Source organism: Benincasa hispida, chromosome 1 (assembly GCF_027475165.1).
Source record: "Benincasa hispida cultivar pf3 chromosome 1, pf3_genome.v1.1, whole genome shotgun sequence".
NCBI classification, from domain to species: domain Eukaryota; kingdom Viridiplantae; phylum Streptophyta; class Magnoliopsida; order Cucurbitales; family Cucurbitaceae; genus Benincasa; species Benincasa hispida.
This window is the reverse complement of record NC_143478.1, coordinates 77469053-77493819: the sequence shown is the minus strand read 5'-3', so window position 1 is coordinate 77493819 and position 24767 is coordinate 77469053. Positions and strand designations below refer to the sequence as shown.

Below are 24767 nucleotides of genomic sequence, written 5' to 3'. Positions count from 1 at the left end.
CATAAGGAATCTTCTCTCCGGAAACCAGCAATAGGACTTGATTAATGAAACCCATGAAAGGAAAACAAAATTATTCATGCTTTAGCAATCCATGGAGAGTCCATGGAGTCCTTGGGCAACCGATCGGGATATGCTGACTCACTCTTTCAACCTCAACAATTTGTTTAATGCTCTGTTTTATTTCTGTTTCTCTATATATGTGTATAAGTGTATATATATATATATTAAACTGCAAATTTGAATAACTTTAAAACCTCATGCAAACTACTAGTGGCAATGAATTTAAATAGCATTTCTTATAGTTTCTGCATTATTTAATATTGTTATATTATTCAGTAACATGAACAAGAACTATTGTTGTCTATAAGTAAAAACAAGAACAAGAACTTACGCATTAGCATTTAGAGATTTTGTGAAAGAAAATAAGTCCGCTGGAAAAGTCCTACTCTTGCATGCATTAGGATTTGGGCATAGCCGAGCAGCAGCGATTGGCAGTAGAATTATGGCTGTCCTATCTACCGGTTGTTTAGGTGAGGTGGTGAGAGTTGATCAAATGAAACTCTACACGCACCAGATAAGCAAGCAACTCTAGCCTGGACAGCCATTCATTCCATTCCTACTGATCTTCACAGTTAACATCATTAACCATTTATATACACATTAATATACATACATACAACTCATATACCATTAACTAAGAATCAAGCAGTTGAGTTAACAACAGGACTACTACTTCAACCAAAGAATGGAACTCGCCTCTATCTCTTTGTTTTGTTTCATTTGCATTCACTCGCAACTTCCAAACTCCTCAAGCTGCTGACGCTTGGCTTTCTGCACCCAACAGACTTATCTTTAGTGGTTGTAAAATAAAATATATAAAAAAGAAACACCACAAGCTGATTGGAGACTCAGTAATCTCCTATAACAATGTACAGATGAAAATTTAATTGCCAATTTCTGGTAGAATACTAATGAGTGTTGCATTTAACAGAATTCATAGAATTCAAGACGTGCATTTTTCACAATTTTGGTCAGTTTCCGTGTGTAGTTAGTGAGGTTGATGATCTATTCTGTGGTGTTGAGTTGCAAGCAGTTTGTTAGGGTAAGATATAAACGCACCTTCACCCGACAACTGTTCTAATCGAGCAACTATGTGTTTCCCGTAAGTATACTTCTTCAAAGCTTGAAGATGACCTCTGATACGACTCAACAGCCTCTCTCGTTGTTCATTGGTGCATATTTCAATGATCTTCTGAACAACATAATTTGCGAACTGGTCTTTCATCATTGCCTATGACAGTGAACAAGGAAAAAGTCAGTCACAACCGAGTATCAACTTGCACACATTAGGAAGCTTAAAGAATGAATGGATATTGTAGTATTGGAAGCTATATAAACTTTGAAATAAACAAACTACTTTTGGGATGGAAACTAGGTCTAAGATTACATTTTACTACCTACTTAAAAAACACAAATAACAATACGCTTTTAGGCTATTTTACATATCACATGGAAAATAAACTTCAAAAATATTAAGAGTGCAGCTATTAAATTCCTGCACCAACTGATAAGAATCATTTTCTGGCAAGAATATAACCAAAAATACCAAGAAATTAGTTGTACAAAGATTTACTCTCATGGACAGTCACGGCTAGACATATAACTAGTATTATATTCAGATGAATCAGATCAGACTTTCATGGCCGTGTGAACACTAAAATCATAAACAAACATCCCCAAATTTTTTTTAAAAATTTATTCAATTTTAGTCCTTGTATTTATATGAAATATTAAGTTTAGTCCATACTACTTGTTCATTATTAATTTTTTCTAAAACTATTTGTTATGTATTAGCATTTTTACTCTAAATCATGAAAACATCATATCATATTTCTTTGCAAGTAAATAATTATTATTATTTAGCCAATTTTAATAAAAAATAACTTTTAGGGACTAAATTTAAGATTTAGTACGAAGATAAAGTGGACATGTGAAAGTATATGGACTAAAATTGAAGAAATCTCAAAGTACAGGGACCAAAATGGTATTTTAACCAAAAAGGAAAATGAAAAGAATACAATGACATACCAAAAACCAAATCCCACGAAAACCCCCATGAAAACTAAAGTTCTTACATGCAAGGCACCATTCAAGAGCGTGCCAGTAACCGCATACAAGATAGAGTTGAGTACAGAGCAAGGCCATTCGAAATATTTGATAGGATTCGACTGTAAGAGTTGAGACTTAATGGGAAACTATTGGGACGCTCACAGAAGTATTTGAGACCTTGAAATTAATTGGCAGAGACAGGTTTTAGAAGTCTAATGGATCAGGCATCTGACCATACAAATGCATAATGCTCTATTGATGGTCGAGGAACAGAACCAAATTACTATCATATTATCCTTAGTATCTTGAAAGATTTACAGACATACCAACAATGTATCATTTTCTTCAGAATGCCCCATAATTTCCTCAACTATCAGCTCTCTTTCAATCGTATCACCATGCTCCAAGCACTTTTCAACGACATTTGATGCATATTTATGCTGGCTCATCCGCACAAACTTTCCAGTCAACTTACTGATAATTTGGCTTCTTTCATGGCACATCCCCCTCTCAAGAACATGCTGTTGCAACAAAACATAGATTACACACGCACATATTGTTTATAAGGTCTTAAGAGCAATTTTTAATTAAATCAAGTTCCAATGCGAGCTTGCTAGGAAATCTTCAGTTTGGGCTATATAACAAACATGCTATCTAATATTTCATCACAAAGAAATATGCAACTTATAAATTGGCATATTATTAAATAGTTTGTTCGTAAAATATCTGATTCTTAGATTTCCGTCCCTGAAAATCAAATATTTCTTTATGAATATAACACAAATGGAAATTAGATGAAAGACAATGAAAGGGTTTAATAGGATATCAAATCTAGGGAAGAGGATTGCATTAGGTGAGCATAAACTAAAACCTGAATGACATAGTTCCCATATTGGTCTTGAGCAAGACCATAAACAGAGTCCAATATTTCGTCCACTATACACCGACTCTGGGCCTCATCTGAACAATGCTCCAAAATTCTCTGTTGCCGCATTGAAAATGAAAAACAAAACCAAAAGAAAATCAAACTTTTTACTTCTCAATTAAAAAGAAAAGACAAAAGAAAGAAGAGACATAACATTAAGTTTATCATATGTCACATCCACTTCATGTTCATTGTTACCTGGATAACACGGCAGCCATACGGATGAGTGGAAAGTGTGGCAACTTGACCTTCAAAAGAAGAAATGATAAAACCAATTTCTTCTGAAGGAACACATTCTATACACTTCTGTATAACGTGATTCCCATTTTGATCACGCACGCATCTCATAACATGACCATCAAGTTCTCGTACGAGATGTGTCTTCTGATCCAGTTCAATAACTTCGAGTGCCTAAAGAAGCATCAAGCATACGTGAAGAACTTAGGGAATTATTACCATTAATTCACCATACAACAGTAGATGATATGAGTCTGGCAAAATTCATTATACCACGGTAGACTATACAAAATTCATTTGAAGCATCTTGAGAAAACAGCTGATCAAACACAAAGTTAACCAACAATTTTCATTCCCTCTTTATTCAAAATAAGCTCTATTTGTTAGTCTCTTTAAATCACATTCGCTAGATAGTTTCTACCAGAATAGTTAGACTCTCATAAAGGGCAACAGGGGACCAGCAAACACAGACCAACTAAGAGGCAAGCTTCAAAAATGGTAAGCCCTAAACAGGAGCCAAACAGGAAACAACCAAGGGCTCAAATTCAAAGTCAAAAGAATAAGGCCTGATGAATAGTTACATATGTCTCTAAAAATAAATGGTCATTACAAATTCAAGCTTTTAGGAGCTGATGCTCAAAAAGGTCTTGTGTCTTTTGTAAGTCTTTGTAACATCAGATGCCCAATGCAAGGCATTAAACCTAAAAATAAATCAAACTTCCTCGAAAAACTTCTCCAGATCCCTATAGTTTCTATTGTTCCTCTCAATCCAGTGCAACATAAAACAAGGGAAAAAATCAGCCCTCAAGACAACACTACCTTCCCTCCTTATGGAAGGATGAAATAGAATCTTGTCCATTGTACAAAAATAATTCCTATAACAGACCCAAAAAAAGGAAAAAGAAAAAATAACCCCAATAAACACGAACAAGTAATTCCTAATCAGATAAGCAAATTGGCAACTCCAAAGGACATAGCCCAAATCCCCAAACTCTAGAAAGAAGAGCTTACAAAGGATATAGTTCAAATCCTCACACTCTAAAATACTCAGTAACATCAAATGCCCTTTATGAGGCATTAAACCTAAAAAGGAATTAAACCTCCTCGCAAAAACTCTCCACACTACCAAAGATTCTAATACCTCTCAATTTTGATGCTCCATAAAACCAACAAAGTAATAAATAAATAAACCAGCCCTTTGGAGAACACTACTATTCTCCCTAGAGAAAGGATGATGAAACAGAATCTCAACCACCATAGGAAAACAATTCCTATTACGGGCAAAAAAAAAACCCCAAAATTCTCAAACAAGAAATTTCTAATCAAACAGCAAATTGGCAACTCCAAAAGATATAGCACAAATCATCAAACAGTGTCAAACTCGGGGAAAAAAGTTTACAAACAATGATAAGTGGGTGTTTGGCCCACCGACTTCATAAGTCGGTGTTAAATAACTCAACTCACTAACTTCAATAGTATTCACTATTGAAGTTTGCACATTTATCAAGGAACTCAATCTTCCCCTCTTTCTTTTTTGCACATTTATTGAAAATCTCCATTTTCACAACTCTACACCCTAAACAAAGGCTTCCTAACTCCAACATATTAACTCCATATTTCACAACTCCACTTAGCACCCCAAACGCCCCTTCAATGTTAAATAATGTCTTCTAAGTTCTAACGCAGCCTCTAATTTGCCATATATTCCCATATTGGTGCTATTCCTAACAAGATTGATTCTTTAGTCTCCCTTTCCAGGCATGTGAATACACTCTGGCTCTACCTTAGTTGACCCCCTTAATTAAGGGTCTAATGTCAATTACCAATAAAAGTTATTCATAATGCCAGAACACCACCTAATTCAATCCATCTGTTATTCTCTCACAGTGTAGAGAATTAAAATTATCAAGTCATAAAGAAATTTTGGAAGTTAGAACCCAAAGCCTCAATATTAAAAAGCAGCTAACCGTCATACAACACCACCTGCCCAAAATCTCCAGCAACGATTGAAACTATAAATCCCTCCAATGTCCAAAGTTGATGCATTGATAACCAATGAGTCTTCTCAAATGGAAAATGCAAATATGAAAAGCGATAAAAACTTATCACGCTTTGCCATGTGGTTTATGACTATCTACCTTCTGAATCACACGACAACCATACATCTGCAAGCTTAGAGGCAATATCTGTCCAGCAAGTTGATCGGCAAGTTCCTTCCTCTGCTCATGAGTTCCATGTTCAAAGAACTGTGCAAGGCATATGAAAATTAGTCGTTGCACATTCATCATTGAATGCAAAGTCGGGATAAAATATTAGGAGTGGAAAATGAAAAAACACACATATCACACACACACACACAAAAAAAAAAAAAAAACAAAACATAACAAAACAAAACAAAAAAACAAAAAAGAAGAAGAAGAAGAAGAAGAAGAAGAAGGGGAGAGAGAGAGAGAGAGAGAGAGAGTAAACAAGGTGCAAATTTTTAGGATTAGAATATACCTTTTGGATAACATAATTTCCAAAAACATCAGTAATTAATTTAGAGGCATGTGGAAGAACTTCCTTAAACACAGATGCTTTCTCTTCAGGACTGCAGTGCTCGAGCTTCTGTTGAATAAAGCGACTCCCATGTTGATCAACACTGAAGTAAAATAGGTGTGGAAAATCATGATCCATATGAAAGTAAGTTATTATTCTTATTGTACATTGCAAACTTATTGAGAAAGATGCTCAAGAACATTGCCTGAATTCAACAATACGCCCGGCAATATCAGAAAGTTCAAACTTTCGTGCATTGCTTGACTTCAGTTCTTCAAGAAAAGAGTGCCTCTTGGAGTCATCAAAGATGTTGGAGCCCCTCTGCCCCTGCCATCCAGAATATTCCCCTGCATTCCGAACTAAACCTGAAGGAAACCACATTTCATTCCGTCGGCCTAGATGATTCACCCCACCTACCGGAGATGAGGGTGAATCAGGGCTTGCAAGAGATGGGGCTGAAAATTGAATGATGCCGCTCATGTTAGAAGGATTTCCATAATTACCACCAGTAATCCCTTTTCTGGGACTCAAGAGGCTAAAATTCCCATTTGTTGGTGACTGAATTTTATTATCATTCAAATAAGCATCAACGTTTGAATCTTGTTGCGAACCAAAAGAATTAATCTGCATATGACTAAAACTTCTAGAGCCCAATTGACCATGATGAGCTGAACCACCATAAGTATCTTCTATTGGACGTTGACCATATTGTACATGAATAGGATCCACAAAAGGTGGGTAAACAAATCCAGGTTGGGCATAAAGCTTGCTCATGTGTTGTAAGTCACCCACAGGTGGAATACTTTCCCCTATTGAAACACCAGCAGTTCGACCACTGAAGTTTGAAACAGAAGGCTCTGGCAATGGAACTGCACCGTGTGTAGGATACCCAGACATGAACGGAGGAAAAAGTGGGGAAGCCAGAGCATAGCCTCCCATATTGAACTGAGGACTAAATAAACCTGATGGCTGATAATTATGATAAAATGGATTTCCTGGAGCCACAAATGCTGCTGCCGTAGCATACAAGGGAGGAGTGAGCGGTGATGAATGAAATACTGTTTGCACCTCAGCAGTTGAAAAACTATGCTGTCCATGTGAATAGTTTTCAAGTCCAACTTCTAGATGGCTAATTCCTTGAGGAACCATCTGGGACTGAATATCTGGAGCCGGACATGGAAACCCTTGTTGCTTTGACAAAAAATTATGTGGATGATTTCTCCCATAAGATTGATGATCTAGTTTGTTCCTATTACTCTCAAGACTGGATGCTTTCGCTCTAGATTCTAATTTTGGAATCTCATGCCCAATTGTCCCAGATTTTTCTGCAGCGTTCTCCAGACTAGCATTTTTCACCCTTGATCCCTCTTGTTGTGGGCTACTTTCTCTGTTGGATTTCTCTGCATTTTGAGACTTCTTCAGAGGAGCATCATCGGCTATTAACCCCACTGGATCCATAATCACATTGCTTGGCTCCAGGCTGGGAGAGCATGAATTTGACTCCAGTACTTTCGAAATGCTTATAGATGAAACACCCAAGGCAATAGCGTCCAAATCATCCTCAACTGCTTGTTCTGTTGTTGAACTGCTTGCTAAAAGTGATTGATTGTACACAGGAGAAGGGGTCCGAGGAAAGTCTTCCTGCACATACCCGAAGTTTTTTTGTCTATAAGAGAGAGGATTACAGGGTTGGTGCGGAATCTAATATAATAAATATCCAAATGTAACTACCTGAATAGGTTGGAAGTTCAGAATTATACAGGAGATTTCTTTTTTATATAACAGGTACCGATATAAATGATATTAGCATATTACAAAGATAACTTTGAGTACCAGACGGTAAAACCAGAAAATAAAGATAGTTTTGGAAGATTTAGTTTTAAAACAATTAAATAAAAGGAAATAATAAAGAACTATTGCAGTCTGAAAAACAAATATTAAAGTTGGGAATGTCATTTTTCCCTAACATCACAATAGTCTCAATCTCAACTTAGAACTCAAGGACATAGTTGTACAACCTATAGAACAAATCCTGTTCAAGTAAGGTTGTTAGTCTCAATCTCAACTCAAAAAAAGCATCACAATGGTCTGAGCTAAAAATGGTACACAATACCTGTATCAAATCAACCAAGCTCTTACGTTGACTTGTGGTAAAAGATTTGTTCTTTGCAGGCAAAGCAGCGCCATTCTTCTCTATAAAGTTTTCTGAAACTTGCTCAGACGATCTATCTTCTGAAGTCTCCTCCTGATGAGTAGAAAGGGAGCCTTGGGAAACATGTAAAAATTCATCGGCAGTATCATCTGCAGAGCTCAATCTCCGATTTTTGCCTAATCCACCAATATGCCGCACTAATCTACGATTCTCTCGTGATATAAGAGGAGGAGGAAGCCTTGGATTCAAGTTAACATTGGCCCAGTAGTATTTAAAATAAGCTGGATGTGAGCGTAGCTGTTCTTCTGACACACAATTTTCTAAAGCATCACATAAAGTAGACAAGCTTGTGACTAGACTAGTGTCCTGCTGAGTTAACAGGTTGCCGATAGCTGCAAAAGAACCCTCCATACTTGGTGGTGCACTGCCACTTCGATTGGGAATTGAATCTGATGTATTTCTATGAAAATTATGCCTCTCTAAGATTGATCCCAACTCCTCAGACGCAATGTTTTTAAATGGAGATCCAAAGGTTGCAACATCTTTAGTAGAGGGCCAGTTTCTATCACCCATCCTGTCCACTATTCTGGTAGGGCTCTCAGTTGCCATCCTACTATTAGAATGATATGAAATCCTTCAATCAGAAGAAAGATCTCTTTAGGACAATCACTTCATCAGCAGTGTTCATATATGATAACACGATGCCAAATGAAACAGTTTATATCATCAGCTTATCAGTTCATGGCAGGATGATAATAAATCATGGTAAAGGTAAACACTGCACTTGATATCTTAAGCTTCCTAATTTTCTAGCAAATGCCTGACAAAAGTTTTTCCTGACAGGGGGCAAAACTTTCTGTGAATAAAGATAAGTTACAGGAAAAAAGAGAGTGCATTATTTCACTGACCAAAGCACAAACACACTCACATGCACGCACGTAAATGCAATGAAGCTCAATACCCAATTCTACAAATAAAAATAATAATAATAAAGTACAAATATCTTTAAATGTTTACAGTTACCTTTGAACTAGGCCAAATAAAGAAAACTCTTAAGTAAAACGTATACATTTATGTGGAGGTAGAGATGATGGGTCCAGAAACTGAGCCGAAAAGAAAAGGTGATCATAGAAGAAGAAGAATCAAACATCTAAACATATATAAGAGTTTCATGAAAAAGGTTGTTTTTGTGGAAAGATGGAGTTTGTTCCATTTTGTGGGGGTCTTTGGGGTGAGAAAAATAATAGAATCTTTAGAGGGCAAGAGAGGTCTTATCGCCATGTTGGTCCCTTGTTATATTTTACGCTTCTCTTTAGGCATAAGTGACTAAGTCTTTTTGTAACTACTTGTAGGTCATATTATACTAGACTGGAGCCCCTTCTAGTAGTTTGTTGCTTGGCACCTCCTCTATCTCTTTTGTATGTCTTCTTTCATTTATTCTCAATGAAAGTTTAGTTCATCATCAACAAATATATCTAATATATAAAAGGAACAAGAAGAACATTCTCGTTTTCATGCTCAAAGCGATAGTCAACTAAGCAATGCTTAGATATTTGATCCTACAAACAGGAACAATCATTCGAATCTCCACAACAGTGACTGAGTACTTGGAACAAATAGGTGAGGGGTTTTCAGATTCTTGTTTCCAGTCTGTTAGAAACATAAGACTTCAGTATTTATCATTTGTTCCTACTCCTAGTTTGTTGTTTAACTGTTTATGAAGTTTATAAAAACAAGTATGCAGTTTCTCATTTCGTTGTTTAACAAAAAAGCAGAAATTTATCATTGTTAATTATTAAAAAAACATAATAAATATTGAAAAATAAATACAGAGGATAGGTTTGAACATTTTGTTTTTTTAACAATGAATTGTAATGTAAAATTTTGAATTTTTTTAATTAAAAATTTGAAAGAATATGTAATAAACACATTTCTATTTTCATTTTTCTTCGTTACCAAATTTATCAAACATTTTTTTTTCTGTATCCTTCAAAAGAGGAAATAGAAACAAGACATGAGAATCCCAAGATCATGGCCAACTTATCGATAGCACAGAGTTTGACCATAATTGAACTCGTAAGAATCAAAACCGAAGCTAAGTGCAGCTAAAATAAACAGAGCAGATTATTCAACACCTACATATTCCCTCTAATTCTTGAATTCAACAAATTCCTTAGAAATTGAACCAAAAAGAAACAGTCTAAAGTAATTCAATCAAACAAAAAAAAAAGGTCAAAATGAAATAGAAAAGGATGATAAAAGAAGAAGTAGCCGGAGTAAGAAACTTCCAACAGTTTGGGCAATAAACAAGTTCACAACTATCGATGAATTCAGACACTAACGCAACATAAACAAATATGGAGTTATTGATAAACAAAGCAGTAAAAGATGAAGCAGAGGAGGGTTACCAGTATTAGAAGAAGGAATTTGAGACTCCCAAGTCTATCAGAATTTCTGCAGAGGCAGAGGATAAACTAAGAATGAAAAGCTTTGGAGAGAAGGAAAGATTTTAGCTGTTTTCAAAGACAAAATTAATGGTTTGCTACCAAAACCCATAACACAGTGCAGGCACGGAGGCGCAAGGGTTGGGAACTTCAACTTGGGAGAGAGAGTTGGTAAAATAAAATAATATTATGATTTTATTTTTATTATTCATATTAAATATTTTTCTGACTCCCAATTTTCTATACTTTCTGCCGATAAAACCAATTTTTACCCAAGTTTTTATATGGACTCAATTATATTCTTGTACAGATGCAAATGCGGTAATTTTTGTTTTTTAGAAAAAAAGATAAATGTGTTAATTAATACTGTCGGATTGAAATGTATTTTCAAATATTTAATTAATTATTTAATTCAAAAATCAATACTTCATTTTTTTTTATTTTTTAAATATTAAGTCTATTTTTTCTACCTTTCTTATATTAATTTGCATATTTCTTAATTATCATGGTAGAATTCTTAGTCAAATTCCAAAAACAATATAACTTTTGATAATCTACTTGTTTTTAGTTTTCAAAATTTGATTAGTTTTTTAAACCATTAATAAAAAAAAATATAACAAAGTAAGAAATTTGGAGGTGGGAGTATTGTTCGTAGGCTTAATTTTCAAAAACAAAAACAAAAAACAAAATTATTACTAAATAGAGCCTAAGTCATTTTATAAAAAAATTAGTGTTTGATAACTATTAAAAAAATAGCTTTTGAAGAGTATTTTTAACTATTTTTATCAAAAAAAATTAAATAAAAATAAATTTTCATGTTTTTTTTTCAAAGTCAATCCAAATGGGTTTGAAATTTTATATGTAGTCTGATTATAAATCAACCAATATACTTTCTCTAAAAAAAACCAATTAACAGAATAAAATTTAATTAATGTTTCAAAAATAGTATGATTGTTTTCGAATCTAAGAAGATGAATCAACTTATTTACAAATATAGCAAAATGTTAATGTCTATCAATGATAGACATTAACAATATCTATCATTGTTTATCACAAATAGACAATAATATTTAGTTATATTTGAAAATATTTTCTAATCGTTCTTCCCTTTAAAACAAAAATACATAATGTCACAAAAATATCCAACTAATCGTGGAAATCTAACTTCGAAGAGCGTTTAATAACAAATCGTTTTTTGTTAAATGAAAATTTATCTAATTAAAGTTACTAGTTACCTTACTTCTTCTGAAGTATTTGAATAGATAAAATTGAAAGCTCTATATCAAAATTAAGCCTGAAAAAGTTCATATAAACAGACTCTTAATTTGTTAACTAAAGTTGAAGTAATTTTTTTTCATAAAGAAATGAACGATAAAACATTGAACTGATTTCTTTTATTTATTATTTATTATTTATTTTTGTGTAAATAATCACTTATAATCGACGCCAACTACTCTTTGTTTGTGTTGTATATTAATATTAATTTCATAGGCAACATTTATCTTAATGGATGGAAAAGAAATATATGTTTGTTAAATTTTTTCTGAAAAATACAAACCAAGATAAGTTAAGCTAATATAAATAATTTGTGGTTAAAGCACTCTTTTTTCCTTTTCCTTTTTTCCCCCTTAAAATGGATGTTCTTCGTTACGAGAAAAATTGAGTTAAACTAAAAAATTGGAAAATTTTTACGGATAGAAAAAATGTCAAACTATTTACAAAAATAGTAAAAAAAATATTAATAGACATTGATAGACTTCTATCTACATCTATCAGTGATAGACTTCTATCAGTTTTTATAATTGATAGATACTGGTAGGCTTCTGTCAGCCACTTTCAAATAAAATAAAAAAAATTTATTTTTGGTAAATAACTTCTCTTATTTTTCTATTTTTAAAAATCTTAAAAAAAATCAATTTAATTGTGCTTCTAAAATTATGGAGTACAAATTGAGCCATAAGTAGGGAACAATGAATTAGGTTCTTATAAAAATAGAATAATAAGATTTTTCAACTTTAATAATTATGTCAATGTCAAAGTCAGCATAAATTAATTGGCATAAAATGTGTACCGTAGATCAAATCTTTTCACCCATGTTATAGTAAAAAGAAAAAACATACAACCTTCGAGATTAAAAGATGTTCTAACTGTTTGTTACGATTAATTAGACAGTGTAAATAACTATGATCAAATTAAATTATACCCAAAGTGGAGATGATGGATGCAATCTAAAAGCAGCCATGAGTGGAGGAAGGAGAATTTAACTTTAAAAATGATAAAATTATTTTTTAGTTTTTAAATTTTAGATTTAATTTCTATTTGATATTTTAAAATCCTACACTTTTCTTCTTAAATTTTAAGTTTGATTCTTATTTAGTTCGATTTTTGAAAATGCAGCATTTTTATTTTTATTCTTCCAAATTTCCACATTTAACTGTAACTTTATAAATTTATAATAGTTAAATTAGTTTTTACTAATTTTTCATTAATATTAAAATTAATAAAAAAAAATTTACACATCATAATTATTTTAAATTAATTAATTGAAAGTTGATATAAAAAACGAGAGTGAATTTTAGTGAAAACACAAGGTTAAAAGTATAAACTACTAAAACATATAGAGCAAATAAAAATTAAACTTGAAACTAAAAGATGAAAGTGTGATGTTCTTAAATATTGTTGATCAAATGTACTATCTGAAATAATATAATATCATTTTTTAAAGAAAGTATTAACTTCACATTTGAATGATTTCATATAAGACTAAAAGAAAAGAAAAAGAGAGTAAACTTATAGATCAAAATAAATAGAGTGAGTACGAATACGAATATAACTTAATAAAAAGAATATCATTACTTTTTTCAAAGCTAAAGATAAGGTTACTTTCATTAAAATTAAAGGTTTGAATCTTCCTTTTGAAATTCGAAAAATGAGAAAGATGAAGGGAGAGAGGGCAAAGGGCATGAATTTGAATTTCTCAATCACAATGATATGATATAATATGGGTTAAGACTTAAACCTATCATTTCAGTCATTATATTTAGAAGTTTGTTCAATTTTAATTATTGTACTATCAACTATCTAATGTCAGACCATATATCTGTATTAGATCTTAAATTTAATCTCATAAAGTTAATTTTCACCAAAATTGATTAAATAATGATATAATAATAATAATAATTTCATGCGAATAAATATAATATGTGAGTATGTTTAATGTATAGTAAAAATATTAATTGATAACAAAAGGAATTTAAAAACCAATAACAAATTAACATTTGGGATTAATTTTAAGACTTATTAAATAAGGATAATTATAAATATAACAATCAAACTCAAAATATTAGCCGATATAGTATAATGTAAGAAAATTACAAGTAGAATAAAATTTAGATAGTCTATCAATGATAGAGCATATCTCATATTATTGGTAAGAGTTTTTATGGTTGATAGACTTTTTTATATTTTTAATTTTTTTAAAAATATTATTATATACTTAATTATTATTCTTAAAAATATTATTCATCGCAATTCTTTTATTAAATATATACATACTAGAATTGAATAGTTAAAAATATAAATATTAAAATTGAATAAAATTGAAAGTACGGAAGGAGAATGTTATTTTAACCTGGTGGAAGGGAAGGGAAGGGAAGCAGGGAGTGAAATGACGGAAATATAATAGAAACTTGAGAAGGCAGCAACAACTAAAGTTAAAAGTTAGAGATGAGAGGAGAGACAAAAGTGGCATCCTACGTAAATTCGGTGGATGTCCCACCACGCGTCAACTAAACGACACGTTTAACAACACGTGTCCGCCACATGAAGGCTGCGTTTGGAACATTCACATCTCGGTCAACCAAGAGCCAACGTTGTAATCCGCTGCATTTGCTTCTCTTCTCTTTCTTACTCATTACTAGTCAACCCCACATCAACAATCCACGATAACTGAGCTTAACTTTTTTTAAAAAAAGTTATGGGTAAAATATCATTTTCATTACATACTTTCAATACGTTCTAAAGCCTCATTTATCGATTCATAATAAAAAATATTTTAATTATAATAAAATTTTATTGATAGATTAATTATAATAATCAATTTTTTTTTTATCATGCTTATTTAAATTTATGAATTTATCACATTCATTGTTATTGTTATCATTTAGGACCAAATGATAACAGTAAATATAATAATTCATAATTCTCATTATGTAACCGACAGAATTTTCAAACGCAATAGATTTAACACCCACCGCTCATCAATCAACTTGCATTTTTCTATTATAGATTTGAAAGTGGACCCTAAATATTAGTACGAATATAAAACACAAATAACACAACATCAGATGTAATCAAATGAGATCAACTTTTCAAATTAATGTTGATTTTTATTATGTTTCTTATGAGATAAACGTGATCTAAGTTTAATCCTCCAAAAGTAATTTCATGCTAGAAAAGGTATTAGATAATGCGTTTCTAAATTTATATAAAAAGGGGAAAAGACGACTATTAGATACTAAGTTTCATTGGGAAACAATATCAATAATAAACTAAATAATGACAACTATTTTTCAGATTTATTGAAAACTACGAAGACTAAAATTCAATCAATCCCATAGAAACAAAATAATATGTTAACCCAAAGAAAGAAAAAAAAAAACATAATCAACATACTGTACAATATTTATAGTGCATCAATGCACAAACAATCTTAATCCATAACCATGAGAATAATGGCGATACCAATATTAATTAACTAATCAAATTTATTGGCCTAACCAAATAAGCTTTAGTTTCTCATACAGATACTGAAACTGATGCGAGAGGGGGAAAAAATGGTGAAGTCGGCGGCAAGTTGAGAGGCGAGTAGCTGTAATCTGTTTCTTGGGTTTAACATTGGAGAGGTTGAGCTTTGGTGAACACAAAAACTCCGCCGCCACCTACTGCACGACCCAATAGCATGTTCCCGTCCAAATATGAAAGGTAATAGAGTCCTCCTACTCCTCGCCTTCTGCAAAGTTCAAACCCAACCATACTTAGCATTATCATCTAATTTTAGTCCCCAAGGCACCAATTTTTACAATTCCATTACATAATACATGGGCTACTCATTTTCATAGATTTAATTTACCTCCCTGAATTTCTCACAGGAACCCCAGCTTGAAAACCCCGAAGAAATTGCAAGATCTGAGCATTAAACATTTAAATCATCATTTCATTTTCAGCCAAATAGATCAAGCTTCGACCAACACTATTTTTGTCAGCTGTTGTTTACCTGAAGACTTACAAATGACCGTGGGAGTATTGCTGGAGCAATTAAAGCCTGCAACTCTTCGCTAATCTTTATATTCTGGAGACTGATCTGCCAAAAACAGCTTGCATCCACATATCTCACAATTACAATACTTTAAAAGTGTTTCCATAGCATTTAAAGATGCTCATGAATCTCTCTTGGTAAGGAGACATTATAAAGTTCCTCAGATTTCTCATAACTAGAATACCTTTTGAAGTGTATCCAAAGAATTTAAAGATGTAGATAAATTGCTCTACGAGACGTTCAAAATTCCTTGGCCAGGACATTACAGTTGAAAGATGCAAAAAATGTCTCTAATTACCTTCCCTTCAATGTTTCTCACACGTTCTAAATAAATATTATATTACAAAAAGTTCCAAAATAACCAGTTGAAAAGTTTGGGTTTAAATTTTCTTGCTACTCATGTCATTTCAAGTAATCATAAAATGAACTTGGTGATCAGAGTTTCAATACTGCTGATAAAAAGAACAATTCTTGTACAGAGCACCTGATTAAGGGCAATTCAGCACATCTATTGAATATGGAAGGCAGTGGAAGTTGAAACATGGGCAAACGAAAATACTTGAACTCCAGAAAACCAGCAAAGAATATATCTAGCTAATAGACAACATAAAGCGAGCACAAGTAAATATACAAAGAAATACATATTTCTCTGCAGGCCATCAATTCTCACATATCCATACTCACAGGGTGATACAAACCAAATGGAAAGCAAAAGAGCACCAGATGCAGAAACTGACCTCCTCAAATTCGAGGTAGATATTACGCAAAGAAACAACAGAAAATTTTGCAGATACAAGCAGAGTTGCTCCTTCATGTTCCTGAAAAGCCAAAAATAAAGTATTGCTTTACAGAATCCCAAGGCATCCACCAAATACCAACTACATTCTCACCATTTTTTCTCACTGGGGTGAGGAGTTAAAAGTAGAGCCAGGAACCAAAAAGCTCAAAAGAGAAGAGAAAGTTCTAGTCTTTTTAATTCCAATTAGGAGGGTAAGAGAACATATTATTAGATTTCTTTGATAACAGTGGTTTGAACTGCAAGAAAATGAAAATGAGCGGATGCCAAAGAGCATCAGTCCAGCTTATAACTACAATTCATGATTGCTATACTTTGTTTATGGTATACCTCTAACAGTGATGGGATACTCCAGCGAACAACATTTCGAACAATTCCTTCATTTGAACTGTCACGACATTCAAATTTCTGGAAGATTTGCCCAATCTACCAGTGCAGCCATGAGTCAGGTGTAGCCAAATGACAAAAACAGAAACACGATTAAAAAAAAAATACTAAGAATAACAGTGTTATTTTTCCTCTTAACAATAGGAAATGAAAACTATAACAAAAACGTCAACATTGATGTCTTGGGAGTACAAAATTTCAGGTAAAGGAAAGAAAACAAGATTACACTAAACACAAATCCCTAGATCAACAAAGAGATAGTGGCTCACCAGGCCGGATATCAGTAAACCTCTCCTCACAGACGACTTAAATGATTATTGCAGAGAAATTGAGGGGAAATAGATTGAATATATGTTTTGGAGTGATTTTCAAAGAGTTAAAATCACTTTTGTTGGGTCAAGATCAAATTGATATCGAATGATTAAAAGCATGTTTCGGAGTAAGTTTGAACATGACCTAAATCACAAGCTGTGGAGCTGTGAGTTTGCAAAGACAGTTTGGAATTATCGTTTTGTGTCCAGTCTACTAAACAACAGAGATTATAGGGAGATGATCGAGAATTTCCTCTATCACCCTCCTTTTTGTGATAAAGGGAGGTTTGTACTATTTTATGGGGTCTTTGGGGGAAGAAAGAATAGAATTTTAAGAGGTTTGGAGAGAAGTCCTTGTGATGTTTCATCCCTCACTATGTTCTATGTTTCTCTTTCAGCGTTGGTGACAAAATCATTTTGTAATTATAAGTTAGATTTCATTGTGCTTGATTGGAGTCTGTCTGTGGACTATTTTATTTGGATGTCCTTGAATTATATTCTTTCATTGAGCGGTTCTTTAAAAGAAATAATATGAAATAAACTAAATAAACAAACATGCCCTAGTTTTTTAACAAAAATAAATGTATTTTGCGGCGATTGAGAAGTAGGAGAGATTAGAACCTGAAAGAAAGGGAGTCTGGCTGCAGCTTCTAGAAGAATAAGAACATCAGGAGCCGACGTATACTGTAGCCGCCATGTGCCATCCAACTTCATCAGGTCAATAGGGAGACCCATGTTATACGCCTCTACATTGACCTACAGCCATTACTTGGAACCCGCATGGAATCAGACTCAAAACCCCTTCTTCGGAAAAATTGCACTGGCTAAGCCGAAGGATTATGATTTATGAATAGAATAGAAAGGGAGAGAGAAGTAAAGCAGACCAGAGCCTCCTCAATGACACAACGTTGATCAGATGATGCGACAAGCCCCCGTTGAGTTTCTTGAACTGCAACCAGAAGATTGTTCTTCTTGGTTTCCAACCCGTAATTATATGTCTGATAAAATGGCATACCACGAACAAGATGAAGTAAAAAGCATAAGATTAAAATGAAATGGGAAAATTATCATAAGAAGAAGAAAGAAACCTGAGTTGTTTGGGTGGCAACGGTTGCCAAACATTGAAACATTCTTCTATAAGATTCTTCTCTACGCACTCCGCAAAATCGGCTATGTCCACTGAAGGCTTTCTTTTGAGTCGATGGATACAATGGGGAGACGAACGGCAAATCCATCCCTAACGATTGGGGAACAGAAAAGTCTTTCAAATTTCAAAAGGCAATGATCATAAGAGAATTCAAAAACAGAAATGCTTGTTATTGAAGCAGAGAAATACGTGGTTGTAATCGTGAAGCAGTTTATGAACAATCATGATTCGAGGGATAATTCGACGGTACAAGAGTAGAAAATCGAAGTGAAGAATTTGGTCATATAATCGGGAATCTGATCGGAGAAGCAGAAAATTGACAAACCAAAACAAAACACAGAAAAGAAGATGAATCGAAGTTACCGAGAGAGATTATTTCTTAACCGGATTCCTTGGTCGGCTTTGGATCACGATGATATTCTGGGTTTAGTTCTCAATCTCATCACCGCATTATTCCATAACCTCCTTAGGCTTCTATAGTTCTACTTTGACTTCTGGACGAGCTATCAGAGTACGGCTTGGATTAAGCCCAATCCACATATTATGATTTATGAATCACATTTTTTCTCCTTTTGTCGATGGGAGTTTTTTTTTTTTTTTTTTTTTTTTTTTTTTTTTTTTTTTTTTTTTTTTTTTTTTTTTTTTTTTTTTTTTTAGTTGATATACCCAGCCAAACGGTGGGTCTTCTTTAGCTCAATGACACTTTCAATTGCAAATTTCACATTTTTATGAATGTTATCACCAACCGTCACTCACGATAGAGATGATTATCTGGGCCCGATTCTCTAATAAATTTATTTACTGTTGAAGCCTGAAACTTCTTTCCGATCGTGATGGGGATCTCCCATTTAACCCGATGAAACCTATAATCCTCTTACCTGAATTCAAAAAGATATCGCGATATGAGATTTTGACCACTATACAATAAGATACGTTCAAATAAGGATCGGTAACCCTTCATCTCCTAGCCATGATAGGGATGCTCAATCTAACTCGATCAAACCTTCAAATCCCTATCCTGATTTTAAGCAAAAGTGCGATTCAAATAAACCCAGTTGACTATCATACATTCACCGTGAAGGATCAATCGGACGGGATAGTCAATATTAACGCTTGTCAATGCACATGTAAAACATGCAATAGTCACCGAAAGGTCAAGGAACGTTAACCCATATACTCGAGCGTACAACGTGGAGTCCCCGATCTCATCCTACGCAAAACCAATATTCTCGGGTGGACACGTGTGAAGAAACCACCAGGATACGTAGAGTGTGTGATCCTACTATCAAAGATAGCAATATGTGTTGGTAGGCCACGTATAAATAGGATTCCATCCCCTAAAGAACACTACCCAACCCAAAAGTGTAGTAGGTGTGGGCAGCTAGGACACAACAGATCAACATGCACCCAGCCTTTAACTTATAATAAAAATACCGACCAACGATGATATAGGTAATAATCATACAATAGTATATTCAAATTTCTTAAAATTGCATTTTTGCTTAAAATCGGAGTAGGGATTTGCAGGTTTGATTGGGCTGGATTGGGTGCCCTTATCGTGACTGGAAAGTGAGGGGTTACTAATCGTTATTCGAATGTATTTTATTGTATAAGGCCCAAAATCTCATGTTGAAATATCTTTTTGAATTCGGGTCAGGACTTTGCAGGTTTCATTGGGCTAAGTGGGGTATTCCTATTGCGATTGATACGTTATTTTATGTGGTGAAATTATGGAATTAATTGCGGCGATGGGAATGTGTTGAGCAACAAGTTTTCTTAGCAGAATCCAAGTGTAAACCCTACTGAGTTTCCTGACAAGTCCAGAGTCGAACTCAGGGACTAAGGAAAACGGTATGTGGTGATAATTTTCAAAAAGACTTTGCGATAACCAGTAAATCACATAGTTGTTTTGGATTGTTGTTTACGGTAAAAAATAAATGTATGCGGCAGAGTTACGAAAAGAGTTGATAATACGAAAGATGTGATGAATATATGGGGAACAGGTTGAGAAAGGGTTCGACTAACACTTCCTAGGATGTGTTCATGTTATGCGATCATGCGACACACATACAATATCAAATCATCTTTCAACGAAAATGATACGGCTTCTAGTACTAGAACGCATACGATATATGCGATGAGTCTATAGGACCTACACATAAACCTCTATTCTTATTTATGCGATGACAACATGACACACACATAAATAAGGCGATCACATAATATCATAACCTATCTCTAGGGTGCATGCGATGTATGTTGGCAAACAGAGCTTATCTCTAAGTCTCTATCTCTTGCTTATGCAGATCTAATCTTGCTCTCTCGAGTCTAGATTCTAACCTAGCTCTCTCAAGTCTTAGGTTCTTTCTTTAGACTCTCTCTCGAGTAGCTCTAAAGGGGTGTTGGGCGCAACATAAGACAAGATAATCACATGCGATGAAGATCCTAGGTCATGTTAGCTTAGTTCTTCTCAACCCATTCGATAAAGTTAGCTACTCATGCGTGCTTTTAAGAGAGTGAACAGATGTAGAATAACAAGTTCTATTTTATAAATAAAGAGTTGAATACAAAATAACAATGCAAGAAGAGAATAAAGAGCCTAGTAGTAATCTCTTGCTTCCCAAGGCTTTTATACTGTCTTTTCTACTCTGTTTAAAAGATAGTCTCGCTCTCGCGAGAGTCAACCCTCTCTCTGCTTTTCATGCCTCTGGGTTATTTCTTGAACTGACCAGAGCGATCTTCCAGCCTCCATTCTCTTCTCTCGTTCCACCTTCTAAATAAAAAGGAAAACTATGAGCAAGGCTATTCTATCTAAGGGAAAATTCTCTAACTGTCTGAACTCCTTTACTGAAGGTTGCTTTCAGTATTTATACAGCTTCGGGGTGAAAGGCTGCTTCTCTCTTATGATTTCACTGATGGGATGACATTAATTCTCTGTCTGATGTGCCAAATATTTGTCACCGAAAAGTTAAGTGTACTTGCTATAGTAGTTCATTATCGGCTGTCGACTTAATTCGGAATCGACCGTCATCAGCTTTATGTCTCATCGTGAGTTATTATGCTTTTCACCCAGATGCCCCCACCAAGTTGCGGCAGCTCCATGTGACAATCCTTCTTGAACAGATATTTATGAGCATAAATCACCGCAAAGCCTTGCGGTAACGCTGCGCTCGACCGTTGCTTTCTTGTGATCGCATTTTATGCTTTGTGTCAACATATATTCTACACAAAAATACAATAGTTAATTGTTTTTATGCGATGAACGCATGCGACTGCAATGTTATAAACTTAATGCTTTTTGGATGCAATCTTATATATTTTATCAACGCAAACCTGCATTGTTTAATAACTTAGCACTGTAATAACGTGCATTTCTACCCGTTATCAGCGATCAGAAGAAGTTTTAGGCTTCAACAACGAACAAATTAAAACATTAGGTTGCGTTAGAGAATCAGACCAAGGCTTCAGAAAATACGTTGGGCTCGCATAATAATTTCTATCACAAGTGGCAGTTGGTGGCAACATCCGTTAAGATGTGATGTTCGCGATTGGAAGTGTCATCGAGTTAGAGACGATCCACCATCGGGCTGGGCATATCAGCCCGAATGCGAGGTCATCTTCAATGTGAAAAAGGTCATATGATGTCACCAGAAGGTTATACAACATGCTTTTGCATGAGTGATAGAGTTAGCATGCAATTATAGAAGAAATTCAGTAAGCATTTTAATTCATTAGTTTTAGAGTCAAATTAAGCATGTTCGTCAAATAAAAAAGAGGGTTTCATAATAACTCACCTTTGAAGACTTCAAACTTCAAATTGAACTTCAATCTTCTCAGCAACAAGGTGTAGACCACCAATAGATCTTCTCTACTATTCTTTTTGGACCTTAGATTGAGTTGTGTGACTCAAAATGAACTTAATTGAGGGAGTTTTGAGAGGAGAAGCTCATTGGTTTTTCCTCTCAAATTGAAGAACACTTCTTTAACTAAAAACTCAGCAATCCAACTTTTACATGGCCATTTTTCAACTTATCCAGCTGAGTTTTTATCTTCTTCAGCATGCCAAGTGATTCATCAAATGAAGACATCACATACTTGTGCAAATGGTGGAATTTTGTGTTGTCCCAAATTCAAATGTAGAATAAACCCACTTAAAAGAAGAAATTTATTTAAAAAAACAAAAATTTCATTGAAAATCAATTTTCAAAATTTAATTTAAATTTCTAAAACTTAAATTAAATCAAAATTGATTTTTTTCTTGAATTTTCATAAAATTCAAATATCCAATTTAAATAATATTAATTCAAATTATTATTTTATATAAAATTAATTTAAATAAATAATTAAACCATTTAATTAATTTAAATAATTTAATATCCAATATTAAATTATTTACACCACCAATTCCACAAATATGAATCTCTATTCATAAAATTAATATTTAAATTGAATTTAAATATTAACCAATTCTCCAATTTCATTTAATTTGGTGACTAAACGTGTTAGTATATCACATATAATTACTAATTCCCTTAATTTGAATTTGAACGTTTCAAATTAAATTCATCACTCTATTTTAAGGTTGATTCCATTTGTAAGCTAGTAGGAGGACCTAATGGACCTACAGATCATGCGCTCTGACAATCCGAGATTAATCGGTTAAACTCTTTAAACTGAACTAATCAACATTCGTTAACTTCCAGATCACTCCACTAAAGTCTAGTAGTTGCACTCCCCTCATTGTAGATATAATTGTGTCCGCTCGATATAACCATAATTAGTAAGTTAACCTTTCATAGGTTGTTCGTAATAATAACTATGTCAAATGTTGTTTTACCCTCGAGATTACATCTAGCTCCTTAAGTTCTATTGATCCTCTAATGAATAATTAGTTTATGATCCAATCACCAAACCGAGTCCCTCTCGGGTCAATGAGAGGAAGGGGCCCCTTGTTCAAGACCCAGAGTCAGCACTTAAAGGAACAACTTCTCTACTATCCCTAAAAATGGGTAGGAGTGAATTCCATCTTGCACTCTATGTCCCCAAATATCTATTCGATCTTATCCCTGAAATGGAAGGTTTATTGAGCCGGTACTGTAGTACTAACTCTCACCTATGCAAATCTAAGGATAATCCCGAATAAACAAGAGTTCATGGTTAGTTCAGGATTAAGATCGAGTTACCTAGGTCATTGATTTGAAACAGTCAGTCTTAACCATAAACAGTTGTAAAGTAAGAGTGACTCGTTTCTTGGTCCGATCTTATACAAACTCTTTGCATAGGACGCCCCCATTTCATGTCACCACATGAATGATTTAGGATCATATTGTTTGTACTAAATACAAAGTAGATTGCATCCTATAGTGTTACCAGAATAAGGTACCCAACCTTATTCATATACTATAGATCATTTTAGCAATTTACTCGAACTTGATTCATCTTTATGTCTCCACATAAAGTCCAAGTACTCATGTAATAGCTGTAGATCTTAGTTTATTGGATTTAGGACTTTAAAAGTGCAATTTAAATATTTATTGTATAAACTTCAATAATATCTTTATTTCAAATAGAATATGTTTAATGAATATTACAAACTGCGAGTTTAAGGACATACAACCCAACAAGGAGGTGGGTTACGAATCAAACAAGCTATTGAAAGAGGTCATCCATACAAAAATTCCAACACAGATAACTCGAATTTAGCAACGCTAATCTCAAATGTCTCCAAATTCTGAAAACAATAAAAACTAATATTTCTTACAAAGCACGTTAAATTCTCCTTAGAGGCTTTTTGTGGTCATAGACCCACCTATGGTAAATTGTTGAGACCTTGAATGTGACTTCAAGGTACATTGTGATTTGTATAAAAATACAGATTCTCACAAATTATTAAAATTTAGCGATCGTATGACATTTCTCAAACAGGATCACGTCTAAGACTCATCAATTCATGATGGGTGAGACTAGCGACCATAAATGAACAATTTTTTGGGCAATGCTTTATGTCATAAGAAAAATGTTAGTTTGAATCATTTGACATTAGCACAACTAAATTTGGGTCATCTATACAAAAGTCTTCCGAAATGCTGTTTGAGGCTTAGCCAGTTATGCATTACAATATATGAGACACGTGATTTATAGAGAATTTCACCCATTTAATATGGATTTAAATATTACTTTGGTTCCTGTTGATTTTGTTCATTTTAGATCATGTTTGTTGCTCTGTAATCAAAATTGCAACAAATCATAATGGACTATTTATTATTATTATTATTCATGATTCACAAAATTGTTGGGATTGGTATCCTAAATATCTTGTATTCTCGTAGTTTGTAAACATTGTATAAACAAATTGTTATTAATAAAATAATTGTTATTAATAAAATAATTGTTATTTTATAAGC

At 33.6% G+C, this 24767-nt stretch overlaps 2 protein-coding genes across 8 annotated transcripts; both read right to left on the bottom strand.

The window, feature by feature from the left end:
• Window positions 1-277: 277 nt before the first annotated feature.
• On the bottom strand, window positions 278-10640 carry PUM5 (pumilio 5). Of its 4 annotated transcripts, none has more exons than XM_039027783.2 (10): window positions 10370-10640; window positions 7923-8595; window positions 6015-7450; window positions 5771-5912; window positions 5410-5517; window positions 3233-3445; window positions 2981-3091; window positions 2436-2630; window positions 1120-1291; window positions 278-831 (listed from the first exon to the last, which is right to left on the bottom strand). In XM_039027783.2, the coding sequence occupies exons 2-10, from the start codon at window positions 8568-8570 to the stop codon at window positions 809-811; spliced, it is 3048 nt and encodes a 1015-aa protein (XP_038883711.1). In that variant the 5' UTR covers window positions 8571-8595; window positions 10370-10640; the 3' UTR covers window positions 278-808. The 4 variants fall into 4 exon arrangements, with proteins under 4 accessions (XP_038883711.1, XP_090174321.1, XP_090174237.1 ...); XM_090318195.1 differs by having other exon boundaries at window positions 7923-8797; window positions 10370-10594; XM_090318111.1 differs by lacking the exon at window positions 278-831 and having other exon boundaries at window positions 1034-1291; window positions 10370-10596.
• A 4427-nt stretch (window positions 10641-15067) lies between these two features.
• LOC120085484 (Plastid-lipid associated protein PAP / fibrillin family protein) lies at window positions 15068-18922 on the bottom strand. 4 transcript variants are annotated; one of them, XR_005483968.2, is made up of 10 exons: window positions 18727-18909; window positions 18305-18453; window positions 18101-18214; window positions 17838-17972; window positions 16849-16944; window positions 16460-16540; window positions 16207-16316; window positions 15681-15767; window positions 15537-15592; window positions 15068-15416 (listed from the first exon to the last, which is right to left on the bottom strand). XR_005483968.2 is itself a non-coding variant. In XM_039041470.2 (9 exons), exons 2-9 carry the CDS (start codon window positions 18449-18451, stop codon window positions 15296-15298), a joined length of 837 nt encoding a protein of 278 aa, XP_038897398.1. In that variant the 5' UTR covers window positions 18452-18453; window positions 18727-18922; the 3' UTR covers window positions 15068-15295. The 4 variants fall into 4 exon arrangements, 3 of the variants coding, with proteins under 3 accessions (XP_038897398.1, XP_090168079.1, XP_090168082.1); XM_039041470.2 differs by lacking the exon at window positions 16207-16316 and having other exon boundaries at window positions 18727-18922; XM_090311953.1 differs by lacking the exon at window positions 16207-16316 and having other exon boundaries at window positions 18553-18791.
• Between the last annotated feature and the right edge of the window lie 5845 nt (window positions 18923-24767).